This window comes from Gopherus flavomarginatus, chromosome 9 (genome assembly GCF_025201925.1).
Source record: "Gopherus flavomarginatus isolate rGopFla2 chromosome 9, rGopFla2.mat.asm, whole genome shotgun sequence".
Taxonomy (NCBI): domain Eukaryota; kingdom Metazoa; phylum Chordata; order Testudines; family Testudinidae; genus Gopherus; species Gopherus flavomarginatus.
In genome coordinates this window covers 85,215,150-85,231,640 of record NC_066625.1, presented here as the reverse complement: position 1 = coordinate 85,231,640, position 16,491 = coordinate 85,215,150, and the positions used below count along the sequence as shown (strand labels likewise).

At 46.8% G+C, this 16,491-nt stretch overlaps 1 protein-coding gene across 1 annotated transcript in view; it reads left to right on the top strand.

Annotated features, from left to right (window-relative positions):
* Positions 1-7,653: 7,653 nt before the first annotated feature.
* The window catches only part of CHSY1 (chondroitin sulfate synthase 1), a 94,297-nt gene continuing 85,459 nt past the window's right edge, over positions 7,654-16,491 (top strand). Inside the window, exon 1 of the mRNA XM_050967467.1 lies at positions 7,654-8,130. Within this exon, the coding sequence (XP_050823424.1) occupies positions 7,817-8,130 (314 nt within the window). The 5' untranslated portion in view covers positions 7,654-7,816. The remainder of the gene's footprint in view (positions 8,131-16,491) is intronic.

Below are 16,491 nucleotides of genomic sequence, written 5' to 3'. Positions count from 1 at the left end.
ATAGTAAAGAATTTATAATGCACTATTACATTATTTATGTATTTATAATATGCTCATCACAGGGTTTTCCACAGGATAAGCAAAGAGAGCAAAATTACCAGCAATTAATGTGTACCAAGTAAGTTAGCCTTTCTCTGTCAATCATATAGCAGATACACTTTCCCTGTGTCTGTCACACAAACTCCACTTATCCCAAAAGAATGACATCTCTCTGCTTTATCCATGTACATAAAATATATACAACGCCTCATTATCATTCAGGATAATGTTGACCTGCAGCTTGACAACTAGACGTGGATCTAAATTGTGTGTTTGGTCCTAACAAGTGCTCAATTTTCTACTTGTGTGTGTGAAAAGATTTGGCATTTTGTCTAGTAGTGTAACTAATATTCTCACACATCAGCCTCTTCTCCTAGTTATGTGAGTGACATGGAATAAACAATGTGAATTTTGAATCTGAATCCTTCCTGTTCTGTTAGATGCCATTCCTGTCTATCCTGGGCCACTCGGCATCTCCTCTCTGTTGTGAATTCCAGGGCTTCAGTTCCACTGGGGGCTTTGGTGATGTCATAAACCGTGAGGGTAAAGCTCACCTCTGTGGAGCCCGGCAATGGAATTACTGCTTTTTAATTCAAAAAAAGGTGCTTGCTTTGTTTTCTTGTGTATACAGCGATTTCCTCCCTAATAAAATCTAGCCAAGAATGCCCTATCTCAGTGATTCTGACCCTTCCCAGACTACTGTACCCCTTTCAGGAATCTGATTTGTCTCTCATACCCCAAGTTTCACCTCACTTAAAAACTACTTACTTACAAAACCAGACATCAAAATATAAAAGTGTCACAGCTCACTGTTAATGAAACATGGCTGACATTCTCATTTTGTTTACTGATTTCGCTAGTGCTTTTTATGCAGCTGTTGTAAAACTAGGCAAATATCTAGATGAGTTGATGTACCCCCTGGAAGACCTTTGTGGACCCCCAGGGGCACACATCCCTGGTTGAGAACCACTGCCCTATCTGACCTAAGAAAGGGTGGGAGAAACATAAATCAAACTCTACTTGTTTTAATCCCTGTATTCCTGTTCGCCTGCCGTCTTATAAACTTCATCCTCTCTATATCCGTTGTAAAGTCAAATAGATTTGACATTTTTATGAGGGTTTTTTTCCTCTATGAGAAGAAGCCGGTTGACAACATGTCAGCCCCAGCCCTGTCTTTCATTGCCTTTTAACGGTGTTAACTGCCTTTTCCTGTCAGAAGAGTCTTGTGACTCAAGAACCTGATGGCTTTCCCTTGAATCAGGAGATTTTTAAATGCCAATTTGGAGCCTGGTTAGAGTGCTCCTATTCTTGCCACTACACATAGACAAGACTTGCCACACCTCACTTATTTTGAAGGGAATTGTCCCTCCCTTTGAGTTAATTTTAAGCCAGTGTTCTAAAGTTTCTCTCAAAGTATTTTGCCATGTGTTTTAGGGTCTGATGATGCAGTTTTTACACAGGCAAAAAGCAATACCCCACCCCCATAAACCACCATCTTGACTTCAGTAGGGTTATTTGAAGAACCACTCAGAAATTTCATTTATTCTGCCTGGCACAGTTCGGAGCCAGGCCTTTCTAACTCTGCTAAACTTTTTATAATGCCAAAGAAATTGAGATTTCTGTTCCCCTTTTCAGGCCAAAAGTGGTAAGAATGTATCTTGACCTCTGGTAAGTGATAATCTTCCACTAGAAATAATGTCAAATACTGCAAAAATATAATAAAAAGGAATTAACATTTTTTTAACCATTTGGAAAGAAATAATACCACAGCAGATTAAAGGATTTTATCGGCATAAGCAGTGTTATTTCACTAGAGATGGCTGTTAGTACATGCTGGGTCACAGTCCATGTGTGTCAAGAAAAAAGGTTCCAGACAGAAGCTCGTCTTAGGAACTGATTAAGCAATGCTTTCGCCCTATCCAGAAGGGAGTAATTTTTTCACTTGAACAAACAGCTTTCTCTTGATCTGTCTGGGATGGAAAGGTTTCTCTTCTGCAAGCAAAGGGGTCTTGCACAGCATTTTGGGGGTAAAAAAGAAAAGTTCAACCTCTTTCTCAGGGGAAACCACCAACCCACCCTTTGCTTCAAATTTGTAAGGCTGCTGGGGAATCATCTGCTTGCTTAATATGGGTCTGATCCACTGCCCATTGAAGTCAATGGAGGGATTCCAACTGACTTCAGTGGGTGCTGGATCAGGCCCTAAATAAACTCTCCTTTCTCTGGTTCCTGTACCAGACTTGTAACCCATTGTCTTTCATTGGCCTGCACGCTAACCTAGGAGGCATGATCTCACATACTTTTTTCTTTTCAGAGGCTAACTTTCCTCTCTGGATGCTTCTCATTTTCCCTCAACTACTTTCTCTTTCTTTTGATACCAGCCTGGAATTCTCTCCTTCCTCTTATTCCTGTAATGTTTTTTTCTTTCTTCTCTCTCTTTCTCCCACCTTTTGCCCCTGGATTTGTAAACCCAGTTGCAATAAATTAATTGCATTGCTTCCATGTGTAGGGGTAGCCCAAGGGAGAATAATTTCTTCTCTCTTTCCTTTTGCTCACTCGCTTTCTTATATTTCCACATTGGATTCCCACCTACCCATGAATTCAAGTTTGCTTCAAAATCTCTTGTCATGACTGTAACATCCTGGCATCCCATAGTATTTTGTTTGCGTATTACCTAAAGCCAGTTGTGACAGATAGGGTAGTTTTCTGCAATAACCTGGTCAAACCTTATTGAATTAAGTTTAACTTTCTATATCATTGCGGGCCAGGGATTGTATGTTATTTCATGGGGGAGGATGACCTTAGCCCTCCAGGAACTAAAAACGGGCGGGGGAGGGGGGAGGTTAGGCAGATTCATTCAGTAACACCTCCAGAGAGAAACCACCACCTGGAGAGGCTCACATGTACTGATTCATACAGGATTCTCTAGAGAACCAACAGACAGAAAATGGACTCTTGGATAAGCAGCCTTCTTTCTGACCCAGCAAATGGGTCGGACCTTTTGTCCAAAGGGAGGAACCCAGTCCTTAGGGAACTGTTGGAAAGAGTAAGCCCCTTCAGAGCCCTTGTGAAGATTGGGGGGAGGGATGGAGGTGAAGACGGTGTGTGATCTCTGGGAAGCTTATTAGCATTGTGTACATTCTTTGATTGTTTTCATATGTTTCTCTGTAATGCTTTCACCTTACAAGTAAATGCTCTTGCTTATAAATGGCTGTGTGGACCCTCGCTAGAACACGGGATTTGGGGTCCATGTGCAGTACCATGTTATAGCGGGGACAGCGTTAAAATGAATTGCTATTACAGTAATTACATTTGGGATCCATGGCTGCGACTGTGTTATATGTGAATCCAAGCTATATATACGTGCTTTCTAGCAAGGGTCCATTGTATTCTGTTTAGAGCCTCTGAGAAGGTGAAGCAGGACTGCTTAGGCTGTCTGACTGGCTAGGGAATTCGCAGTGTAGGCAAGGAACTGTGCAGTCTGGAAAAAAACCTGGTCAGGAGGGAGAGAGATGTGGTCCTCTGCTCAAGAGAAATACTGGCTGGGGAGCCAGAAGTCTGTGTGTGTGTGTGTGCCCTTAGTGGACTAGAGAAGTGGGGTACAGGTGCAGTTGCCCTGAATTGTGGCACGAGTATCTCCACTTTCATCACAGACAGAAGACTAGTATTCTTACTCAGGTAGTGAGAGAATTGACTGGTGATATACCCAGCTTTTAAAAAAGAATTGTACAACAACTAACAATACACAGTTCTTAAACATCTAACTGCTATATATTCAGATAATCAGCAACTAACCTATCGATTGACTCCCAGTAATGTTATAGTGACAAAGAATACAAGTACTGTTAAAGCACATCATGTCCTTTGTCTAAGACATGCCTTCACAGTATTGTTTGGTATTTGTATCCTATTTATAACAGTCCAGTTCTTTTGATAATAGCTGTCATATGTCAGATTTTCTTTCCTCTCTCTCCTTTCTCCTTAAGTTATGCACATTTTTTCTTCTATGGCGTTCAGGACGAAATATTTACCACTATTCCCTCAGATTAATATTTTTTGATCTTAATAAGGACTAGGAAAAGGGCTAGTTGGGGGTATTTTTTTTAAATTAATAAATAAATACAATCACTTTTTATGTTTTATTCCTGCTCCTGATTGGCTTCCCTTTCACATGGTTCTTGTGTCTTCGGACTTTGAACTCTTTGGTGCAGGCACTAATCTCACTACGTGTTTGGAAAGCGCCTAGAAAATTGTGGCTGGCACCATAACGTACATTTAAAAAACTGGTCATGGAAAAGCCTAGCATTTAAAGATGCAAAATTGTACTGGAAAAGGCAGAAACCACCCAGCAATAAGGACAGGATCAATGGGCTGCACCAGGTACAGTTATGTTGCAGTAAAAGGAAATGCTGTATTATTACCATGCCATGTCTTTACAGCTACAGGGAATCTTGGGGCCACAGCAATCTAATCCAGGCTAAAAAGCTTTTATGAGTTAACTGGAGACAGAGTGTAGGAAAGTGGTGCAGGCACAGAAAAGCCTGGCTAAGGCTACATCTTTACTAGGGAATTTTACCAAACAATTTATATGGGTTCATCTGTATCAGTGATAGCACCCATTGTAGATCCAATAAAGAAATGGGCCCAAGGGGTGCAGTCGGTTTAAACAGTATGGTGGAAAAAATGAAGGAAGCTTGTCTACACTGTCAGTTTTTCCCAAACAGTAAGTCCTGACCCAGCAGTGGGTTGCAGGAAGTTTCTAGGGGGGTTGCCGCATCCAGGGGCTGATTAACCCATCACTGGACCCTAACCTAGATTAACATATACTTCTCCCATGTTTGGGCCAAGCTTGAGTGGCGCTGCAACCCAATGCCTGCAATAGGAAGCTGGGCCCAGCCCCACGGGACAGAAGCTGCCACTGCAGGAGGTGTGTGGGGCAAGCTTGCTCTGCAACCCTACCTGCACTGGGGCTTCCCCTCTGAACTGAGCTGGGATTAGGGTTGCAGCACCTGAATGGAGGTGCATGCATGTAATGGTGGGTTGCAAAAAAAAAAAGACAAAATGTAGTTAATGGGTTACCTTAGTAAAATGTTTAGGAACCACTGCACTAGGCATCCCCACTGGTGCTAAAGCCAGTGGAGCTGAACAAGTGGTAGTATCCCAGTGTATATTAAGAAAACTCCAGTTCAGCTCTAGCCTTGAGTGCTAGTGCATTGTTTTACTGTTGATCTGTTTGGGCCTTTGCAAATCTACAGTGTGTGATAATCAATGTCTGTTGCTACCTATGGACTAGTTATCCATTTAAAATTGAAAGGTATTGGAGGTTCCAAGGAACCAGTTTGGAGTTAGATTTGCAGTCCCTAAACGCAAAGCATGGGAGGAATGCTGAATCCAAGGGTTTTTCTGATTTGTAAGATTCTAACAATCCACAAAACTTGCATTGCCTCAGGACATAGACAATCTGATAAACTAGTCTCCCTTGGCAGAACACCATCAGGGGGCCTGGGACCAGTACATCCACCCTATTTTTATGACCCTTTCTCTCTCATTCCAACTCCCCCCTCATGCCCAGACTGGAATTTTTCTTTCTCCCTTTCTCATCCCCAGACCAGACTCACTCTTTCCCCATCCCCCTCCTCTCCTTCCTTCTGCCACATCACCTTTCCCCTTGCTGCCCCATGCTCTTCCCCCTTCCTCTATCCCCTGTTCTGTCTCACCCCTCCACTCCCCAGTCCCTCTTCTCCTGACACTCCTTCAGAGCCCCTTCCCTCCTCGCCCCCTCCCCTCCCCCATCACCCCCTTTCCGGTCTCCCCATCCCCTCCCCCCTAGGCCCTTCCCTCCTCGCCCCCTCCCCTCCCCATCACCCCCTTTCCGGTCTCCCCATCCCCTCCCCCCTAGGCCCTTGCCTCCTCGCCCCCTCCCCTCCCCCATCACCCCCTTTCCGGTCTCCCCATCCCCTCCCCCCTAGGCCCTTCCCTCCTCATCCCTTCCCCTCCCCCATCCCCCCCTTTCCGGTCTCCCCATCCCCTCCCCCCTAGGCCCTTCCCTCCTCGCCCCCTCCCCTCCCCTCCCCCATCACCCCCTTTCCGGTCTCCCCATCCCCTCCCCCCTAGGCCCTTCCCTCCTCGCCCCCTCCCCTCCCCTCCCCCATCACCCCCTTTCCGGTCTCCCCATCCCCTCCCCCCTAGGCCCTTCCCTCCTCGCCCCCTCCCCTCCCCTCCCCCCCATCACCCCCTTTCCGGTCTCCCCATCCCCTCCCCCCTAGGCCCTTCCCTCCTCGCCCCCTCCCCTCCCCTCCCCCATCACCCCCTTTCCGGTCTCCCCCCAGGCCCTTCCCCCATCGCCCCCTTCTTGGTCTCCCCATCCCCTCCCCCCTAGGCCCTTCCCTCCTCGCCCCCTCCCCTCCCCCATCACCCCCTTTCCGGTCTCCCCATCCCCTCCCCCCTAGGCCCTTCCCTCCTCATCCCTTCCCCTCCCCCATCCCCCCCTTTCCGGTCTCCCCATCCCCTCCCCCCTAGGCCCTTCCCTCCTCGCCCCCTCCCCTCCCCTCCCCCCCATCACCCCCTTTCCGGTCTCCCCATCCCCTCCCCCCTAGGCCCTTCCCTCCTCGCCCCCTCCCCTCCCCTCCCCCATCACCCCCTTTCCGGTCTCCCCCCAGGCCCTTCCCCCATCGCCCCCTTCTTGGTCTCCCCATCCCCTCCCCCCTAGGCCCTTCCCTCCTCGCCCCCTCCCCTCCCCCATCACCCCCTTTCCGGTCTCCCCATCCCCTCCCCCCAGGCCCTTCCCCCATCGCCCCCTCTGCCCCGTCCCTGCCGCCCCTCCGCCGTCCCCCCCCGCCCGCCGCAGCCTGCCCGCGAGCCAATGGGGACGGGGGGACGGCGAGCGAGCGGGGCCAAAGGCTGCGGCCCGGGCCGGGGAGCGCTGTGCGTGCTGCGGGCTGGACAGGGGCCGCGCCCCTCCCCCCGCGCCATGGCGAGCTGAGCCGGGGGACGCGCCGCGGCGGCTGCACCAGCACCACGGGCAGGGCCGGGCCGGGCCAGCGGGCGGCCGGGCAGCGCTAGCGGCGGCCGAGCCGAGCGCGTCTCCGCCGGGGAAGGGGAGGAGGGTCCCATGGCTGCCGCCCTCAGGCGGGGGCTGCGCTTCCCTGCCCCGGGGGGGCCCGGGCTGGCCGGCTAGGGCAGGCAGCGGCGGGGCCAGGCTGCGAGCAGGCACAGCGGAGTCCGGGCTCCCCGGGAGCAGGGGGCCCTGGTGGTGGTGGTGGGGGGCAGCGGAGGCGGGCTGGGCTTGGCTGGCAGTTGGGGTGCAGGGAGTCTGGGGGGGCTCTGGGGGAGTAGGCGGTAGGGAGAGCCCCCGTCGGGGGTGCGGCTGGAGGCGGGGGACAGGGACTTGGGGTAGGCTAGACAGTGGGGCAGCGGGGGTGCAGGGGGCGGGGCAGCCTGGGCAGGGGGGTGCAGGGGGCGGGGCAGCGGGGGTGCAGGGGGGCGGGGCGGCCGGGGCAGCGGGGGTGCAGGGGGGCGGGGCGGCCTGGGCAGCGGGGGCGCAGGGGGCGGGGTTGCAGGGGGAGTGCAGGGGGCGGGGCAGCCTGGGCAGGGGGGTGCGGGGACCTGCCGCCGGGGTGCAGGGCTGAGGGGACGCTCTAGGGGCAGGAGTAGGGCAGTGGCCCCCCTGGCAGAAGCCGGGGTGTAGGCACTGCGTGCAGCGGGCGAGGCAGCGAGGGGACCGTCACCCGGGGCGCGGTGTATTTTGGGGGGCCAGCGTGTGTCGGGCAGCGAGTGGGGAATGGCTGGCAGAAGCCGCCGCTCCTGGCTCAGCGTGTTGCTAGGACTCATCCTGGGCTTCATCCTGGCGTCAAGACTCATCCTGCCCCGCGCCTCGGAGCTGAAGAAAGCGGGACACCGGCGGAAGGCGAGCCCGGAGGGCTGCCGGCTGCAGCAGGGCGGGGGGCTGCTGCGCAGGGACTCCCGGGGGACGCTGCTCTGGCCCCAGGACCCCGCAGAGCGCCAGGACGACATCCCGCCGGCCAGCAACTTCCTCTTCGTGGGGGTCATGACAGCCCAGAAATACCTGCAGAGCCGGGCGGTGGCTGCCTACAGGTGAGGGCTGCACCCTTGCCTTGTGCTCCTCCAGCATTGTATGAGCAGGGTCTCCCGCCGTGCACCCCTTCTCTGTCCTCCTCCTCTAGCAGTGCATGGGGCAAGGTCCTCCCTTGTGCACCCCTACTCTGTCCTCCATCACAGGGTCTCCCCCCTGTGTGTCCCTTCTCTGCCCTTCCCCTCTAGCAGTGCATGGGACAGGATCCTCCCGTGAACCCCTTTTCCACTGTGCACCCCCTCTTTGTCTTCCCCCTCCCCCAGCAGTGTGTGGGGTAGAGTCTTTCCTTCCGCCTCCCGGGCCGTTCTGGTCTGTGTTCTCATTTCCTCCCACACATGCTTGGGCACCCTGTCCTTGTCCTGGCTGTCCCTATTCTTATGCTGCTCTAGGCAGCCGCCCCCTTCACCATGACTTCTTTGGCATATATATCTCCTCATCAGTGAAGAAGATAGTCACTGGAGTAGGGGTGGGTTCAGGGGGAGGGAAATATGTATGGGGATTTGCTTTATGCCCCCTTTTCTTTGCATGTTAGCCTACATCTGTTAAGTGGATAAAGTCCCTATAGGGGGTGTGCAGAGAAGAGAATGTCTGTATGGGGGAATGTGCTTTATATGCCTCTTCCTTATCTGGGTTCATTTGTGCAGCTTCCCATCTGTTAAATGGATAAAGTCACTAGCCTTGCAGGGGAAGGGGGAAAGCTTGCTTTATTCTTCCCTTCTGAACATCTCTAACCTGCTGCACAGATTCAGGGGGTCTTGCTGCTAACCAGCTGCTTTGTATTCTGACAGATGGGATCTATAAGTATCTAGAGTCTCTTCTGCAATCTCGACTTGGTGTGTATTTGAAGGCATTTTTTGTAATGGCATTACATGCCTGTGGGTGATGCTGTGCCTATTATCAACGGGGTTTGTAAAAAGAGCCTCCATACAGATCAATCTGGAGGAAATCTTGAAATATACATCCTGAGCTGCTGCTGGGTTACTCACTACGTAGGAAGAGATCTACTCTGTACAGACACCAGTGTCTGACTTAAACATTGTTCTGCCTTGATACCTATTAAGCCTCAAAATACCAGTTAAAAGTTGCTTCAGGTACTACGCCTCTATGCTGAGTCTCCATGCTAATCTTCTGTGGTTCTTACAGTCACATTTTCCTATTATTAAAATAGCTTTCCTCTCCCTTGGTGCTATCTGGCAGACCCACACAAACAGCAGGAGAAATCGACAAAGGCACTGTGTGTTTCTAGGCAGCTTCACTTGTTCCCAAAGTAGTGTCAAATGGACCAAAGGAAACTGAAAAAATAGAAATCTTTCAGTTGTAGCCATTTTTGTTGCTACATGCAACAATAGCAGGCAAATTCAGACAATGAGACCTTTTTCCCCAGGTTCTGACCCTTTAAGATTTAGGAGTTAACTAACTCTCTTGTTTGAAAGAACCCCTGAACAAAATTGAGGACTACTTTGCAAATGCAAGTTTGAGTTTATATTATAGAGCTTTCACCGTAAGGGTCTTCTTGATTATGGTTTGTTTGACTAGTTGCACTAAGTTGACAGTTTAAAAGAAGGAAATGCTCTTGCATCAGAATTAAACCACTTTCTGACAGTGATCAGTCTGATAACTGATTAGACCTCCACAAATGTGCCAATACTCAGGTCTATTCAACTGCACTTTTCACTGGCATCCCTTATTCATCATTAGGATATGCTCAGCTAACCCTTTTGCACTGAACTCTAATGGTTGTTAAGATCTCTGGCACAGAAGTTTTTAGCAAAAACTAGTTTGAGATTGGAAGGTTTTCTTAAACTATAGCTCATGTGAAAATAGTTTGGTTACCCATATGAAGGGGAAGTGAGTAACATGAAGAACAATGCTGTGGAGAGATCTGAACATTCGTGTGTATGCGTGTGTATGTCAGAGAACTTAAACCTCTGTGTTCAGTGCAAAATTGCCAGGGTCATTTTGACAGCACTGTAATCTCCTCGTGTTGAAACTTCATGAATGCTCCCGCTAGGCCAATCCTTTGTGACTTGTTTTAAGGGACAGTATCTGGTAACCGTAACCCCAACTTTCTGTTTAAATGAGGCTTAACATATTGTAGCTTCCAACATTTTAATATTAGTGGAATTAGTAAATGGTTTTTATTCAACTTTACTTCAAAAAAAAAATTCACTACAGATGCGTTTAAACCAAATTTGTAGTACTGTGTAGGTGCAGTGTTCTGAATCTTTTCCATACAAAGACCGCATATTGCAATAGAAACAAAGTTTTGGGACCACCTCTACTCCCATCTAGCCATGAAGAAAGTGATCTCCAGGTTGAGAAAGCATAAATGGTGAAACATAGATTGTTTAATGGTCTTCAATTTTGATACTGTCACAGGGAAGGAGAACTCTTAAACATTTTAATTTGCAGTGTTCTCTTATTTGTTCTTCAGGGCAGGGATCTTCTTTGCACTAGGCATAACAATGTAGCCTGATCCATAAATTGGACTTCAATTTGCTACTGTAATACAAACAGTAGTTGGTGATGAAATCTGTTACTATGTTCCAATCTTTATTAGAACAGTCATCCTTTGGCAAGGGTAGTACCTATGGTTCTAGAGAGTGTCTCTACTCTGCTGTGGTTTCCTGCACAAAATGTGCATAGTGTTTCAACCTTAAGCTAAAGGCAGATCTTGGGACGTCCTGCCCCCAGGTATGCTTCTGCAAGAGATCTGAAGTAGTTAAAACCTAGCAACCTAACTTGGATATATTATAGTTTAAAATTTTTTTCTGCAGATGTATCTTTAACAAATTCTTGTATTTTGTAGGTTAAAATATTTGGCCTGTTTGATCAATAGGCTAGTGAAACTGAGCAAATAAAAGTGCTTTTCATTGTTAACAGAAATGGGAGCATCTGATTATAATGCCATAAAATATATTAAAGTGGGAGGGGATATTTAACATAAGGAATTGGCTAACTGGGCTCTTCAACATAGTAGCTGTGCTAGCTCGAACCTAGTTGGGTTGGGAATTTTAGAGAGGGAGGCAGTTATGAGAGACCTATGGAAGATGTTCAAAGAGATGTTGGCATACGCTGCATTTACACGTTGGTAGTTACTAATATAGGATCTGAATCTGCATCCAGTACACTAGGTAGTAGCCATGCAGGTAAACCCATTGACTTCAGTGGTGCTGCTACTTATGTGGGTCAGGTTTGCAAAACTAGATCTACAGGGTAGATGTGCGGGAGAGATGCACACTGACAGACATTGGGTAACGGTGGAGGAAGAAAGAAACAGAACCTTCAGCGAGCAAGCTAATGTGCAGCCTGGAAGAGGCAATTGGTAGTCCCCCTAAAATTGGTGGCTTTTTTGAGAGATTCAGTAGTCACCGAATGGACAAGATCTGAGAGCTGTTACCATTGTGAAGAGCCTAAAAGCCTTTTTCACCCTACGGTGCATTTGAAAAAACAAGTCCCAGAGATAAGAATACACTTTCCTTTGGCTAAAAGAAACCTTAGATGGCTTATGAGTGCCATGGTATGCTCCGCTAGACAATTAAGATTATTAAATTGACACTGCATCATGATAAGATGAATTGATGGTTGCAGCAAGGACAGTGGGGAAGCCCTTGGCAAGGAATTATGGTATTACCATCTTAAGAATTGCAGAGACTGGCTAATATGATTTCAGTAGTTGTGAGAGGAGCCAAAGGTGCAGGGAGCTGAAAATCTCCAAACTATTTTTTAGTTCTAAGGCTTCAGTTGGGGAAAAAAGTGGTTGCAAATATTTACCGGGGACCAAAGAACAAAATGTATGCTGTCCCTTGCTGCTGCTAATCCACTTATGCTTAGGAAGAACTTGAGCAGTGCACTTCCTGAAAAGCTTTATCAGTCATTTCAGTGAGTTGCTAGTGGGAGAAGTGGGCCTATTGAATTTAGGAAGCTTTGAATAGTGCTCTGGTAGCATAATAGGCAGAGTGTAGTAGACATTTGATTTAAACTGTTATTCCATCTGACAAACAGATTAGCAGAAACTGTGTCTTAGAAGGCAACTAAAATACAACATAGGAAATGGATTTGATCACCCTTGCTGTGACCATGTAAATCAACGAGGAAGTTGGCAAGTCAGAAAGAGTATAGGCATAGGCATGAGGCGAAGAAAAAGGATGCTAATAAACGTTAATGGTTCTGAGTGGCAGGAAGCTATCCTGAAGGGACCACAGAAGGGAGAAGACTCGCCAGAAGAGCAAGAACCAGAGGATTCCAAAGTCTGCTGTTAGTAGAAAGACTGGACAAAGATGTCTTATTAATGGAATAGAAGTAATAGTCAATTTGCCAAACACTAGACCCACTCATTTATTCTGCACATAAATGATATTGACTGGGAAATTTGGAGAGTAGTTAACTTTTAACACAATTAATGTGTAGGGAGGCATCAAACTTTGAGAACCAAGCTGAATGTTACTTTTCTCTACACTGAACTGTATGTAATTAAGGAACAAAAAACAGAGAGGGTCTTCAAAAGACCGTGAATGAGAGATGCCATTCTGCTTCTGGATAATGTTGTGCAGTACGTCATACCCAAACTTGCCTCTTTCAAACGTTGCTTGGAAGGTTCACTTATTCAAGAGACTGCATTTTGAACACATTGTTGTGCTGTTGTATCTTATAGGAAATAGAGTGCTGAAAAAGCTAAATACTGCTTAGAAAAGCTGCAGGATTTGGGGTCTAAGAGTGTAGTGTGTATTCTGTGCCTGATCCCAGGGCTGGCCATTGCAAGAGTATAATACAAGCTCTCTATCTGCAGGCCCGGGATCTAGTCTACTAGTTGGTATTCCTCTTGTTGGGTCCTTTCAGGGTAACTAGTTAGATACTGTGGGCAGTGGAGTATACACTTATATTTGGGAAAACGTCATTTGCTTCCAATTCAGATTATGTTAAGTGAATCCAGTTATGTTTTAATCAAAATAATTGGAATGTAGAAAAAAAATTGATGCAACAAACAAGTTCTTTTTATGGTCTGGTCACATGCCATGGTGAGAGTATAGGACTTCTGGGAGGCCATTAATATTTATTACAGTGACCCAAACTCTGCAACATACTCTACAGAACAAATAATATATTTTGTGAGCAACCAACTGTCATGCTTCTGAGGTAAAGAGGAGACCTAGGCACTGGCCTTCCCACCTAAAATTTATTGTGGGAGCAATTATATGTAAATCATAGGCACACTTGTATATTTACCCAGATGCTATAAATTGCACCCGCATATACTTGTAGGTGCAGAATTGGGGGCTGAACTCCATCCGTTCTGGAAATTAGGGCCCTAGATTAGCTTTTCTTAGGTTTGGAAAGGGAGACTTTAAGGAGTATAGCAGACTATTCAGCCTCTCTGGCAACTTTCTGCAGGACAGCATGGCTGGTAGCTTTTAAAGAGAAATTTTCTATCAAGATATAAACTCCTAGAGATCTTCTCTGGTAAGAGGGGAGACAGAATTGTATGTGGTGTTCAAGATAATAGTTTGCACTTTGATGTACGTAACACTATCAATACTACTGGATGCAAAATTCTCCAGTGCTGAGGTGGATCAGCATATAAATATCTTTGAACATTTTTAAAATAGCCTTTTAAAAAACAAACAAACAAAAAACAAACCTTACACCAGTGACACCTCAAGATACTTAGTACCAGAGCCACATCTGCTACCAGTGCTGCTTTCTCATCATGACATTATAGCTTAATCGAGCTGATTGCCTTGCTTCTAAGGAAGAACTCACTGGAGAGAACTAGTCTATCATTTAGAAACAGAGTTGCTCAAAACTAGTATTAATTCAGTGTTCCATGATGTAGTCAAGAAATCATTTTCCCAGCTTCATTATCTTGCTGAGGCATTGACAAATTGTTTTCTTTGGCATAATTATACAATGCAAGTGTTTCTCAAAACTCTAAATGGCTTCTTTGGTCTCCTGCGAAGGAAGTTCCCAGCACACTCGGGCAAAAATGAAATACTTTTTTTCTTTAATCCTTTTTAGTTTGGGACAACTGTCTGAGTAATGAATATTCTAGATTGTGCTTTTTATGAGTCTTCACTGGAGATAATGAAGCAAGAATTTGGAAACTGAAGGTGAGGAAAAATTCCAGATCTAGGGCATGCCAAGTCCCTACTGCTAAGTGCATATATTATTACTTACAACACTATAACTATGTGAGTGGTTGCTTTTTAGGAAGTATTTAATTCCTGGTAATAGTAGTTGTTGGCTTTGTAGCCCTAACTTGTTCTTGTATACACCTTAGTTTGTGCCCTCAAGAGATTGTATGCACTTGGTTTACATTAATTTAGACTCATAGACTCATAGGTCAGAAGGGACCAATCTGATCATCTAGTCTGACCTCCTGCACAAGGCAGGCCACAGAAACCCACCCATCCAATTTTATACAACCCCTATCCCAGGACCGAGTTATTGAAATCCTCAAAAATGGTTTGAAGACCTCAAGCTGCAGAGACACCACCAGCAAGCGACCCGTGCCCCACGCTGCAGGGGAAGGCGAAAAACCTCCAGGGCACCTGCCAATCCGCCCTGGAGGAAAATTCCTTCCCGACCCCAAATATGGCGATCAGCTAAACCCTGAGCATGTGGGCAAGAGTCACCAGCCAGCACCCAAGAAGGAGTTCTCCGCAGCAACTCAGTACCCATCGCATGCAACATCTCCCCGCAGACCATTGAGCAGACCTGTCTGGTGGTAATTCAAGATCAATTGCCCAAATTGACGATCCTATCATAACATCCCCTCCATATACTTATCAAGCTTTGTCTTAAAGCCAGGAAAGTCTTTTGCCCCTACTACTTCCCTCGGAAGGCTATTCCAGAACTTCACTCCCCTAATGGTCAGAAACCTTCGTCTAATTTCAAGTCTAAACTTCCTAATATCCAGTTTATACCCATTCGTCCTCGTGGCTACATTAGTACTAAACTTAAATAATTCCTCTCCCTCCCTAACGTTAACCCCCTTGATATATTTATATAGGGCAAGCATATCCCCCCTCAGCCTTCTTTTGGCCAGGCTAAACAAGCCAAGCTCTTTGAGTCTCCTTTCATAAGGCAGTTTTTCCATTCCTCGGATCATCCTCGTAGCCCGTCTCTGAACCTGTTCCAGTTTGAATTCATCCTTCTTGAACATGGGACACCAGAACTGCACACAGTATTCCAGATGGGGTCTCACCAACGCCGTATACAACGGTACTAACACCTCCTTATCCTTGCAGGAAATACCCCGCCTGATGCATCCCAAAATCGCATTTGCTTTTTTAACAGCCGTATCACATTGGCGACTCATAGTCATCCTGCTATCAACCAGTACCCCAAGGTCCTTCTCTTCCTCCGTCGCTTCCAACTGATGCGCCCCCAACGTATATCCAAAATTCTTATTATTAATTCCTAAATGCATGACCTTGCACTTTTCACTATTGTATTTCATCCTATTTCTATTACTCCAGTTTACAAGGTGGTTCAGATCTTCTTGAATAGTATCCCTGTCCTTCTCAGTGTTAGCAATACCCCCCAGCTTCGTGTCATCCGCGAACTTTATTAGCACATTCCCGCTCTTTGTGCCAAGGTCAGTAATAAAAAGGTTAAATAAGATCGGTCCCAAGACCGATCCTTGAGGGACTCCACTGGTGACCTCCTTCCAGTCCGACAGTTCACCTTTCAATATGACCCTCTGGAGTCTCCCCTTTAACCAGTTCCTTATCCACCTTACAACTTTCATATTCACTCCCAGCTTTTCCAATTTGATTTTTAACAGCTGTCTATGGAGAACCCTTGTACCTGACCAGCGGTATTAATCATGTGACTTGCATGGAATTGGCTACGTATGCGTGTGAAGAAAAATTTCATCTGACTCATAGTAATGATGTTATGACAGCTAGCCTTAATGCACTATATTAAGTGTCTTCATTCTAAAAGAAGATTGCTCAACTTTTTTCTTTAAATCATGACATTGGGTTTTCATGCTTCTGGATTATCAGAATTGTGTATGTCTTGCATGCTGTGTGAACTGGTATTGCTCAATATCGTGCACATCTTCAACACTTCTCCCAAAAAAAGCCCCAACGATCCTATGGGCCTAATCCTTCAAATCTTGACTCATGCAGTATTCCTGTTCACATGTGTAAAGATTCTACATATGAGAGAGGGTTGGGCTCTAACAAAGCAGTTTTGTTAGACTCATAGACTTTAAGGTCAGAAGGGACCATTATGATCATCTAGTCTGACCACCTGCGCAATGCAGGCCACAGAATCTCACCCACCCACTCCTGTAACAAACCACTAACCTATGTCTGAGTTATTGAAGTCCTCAAATTGTGGTTTGAAGACCTCAA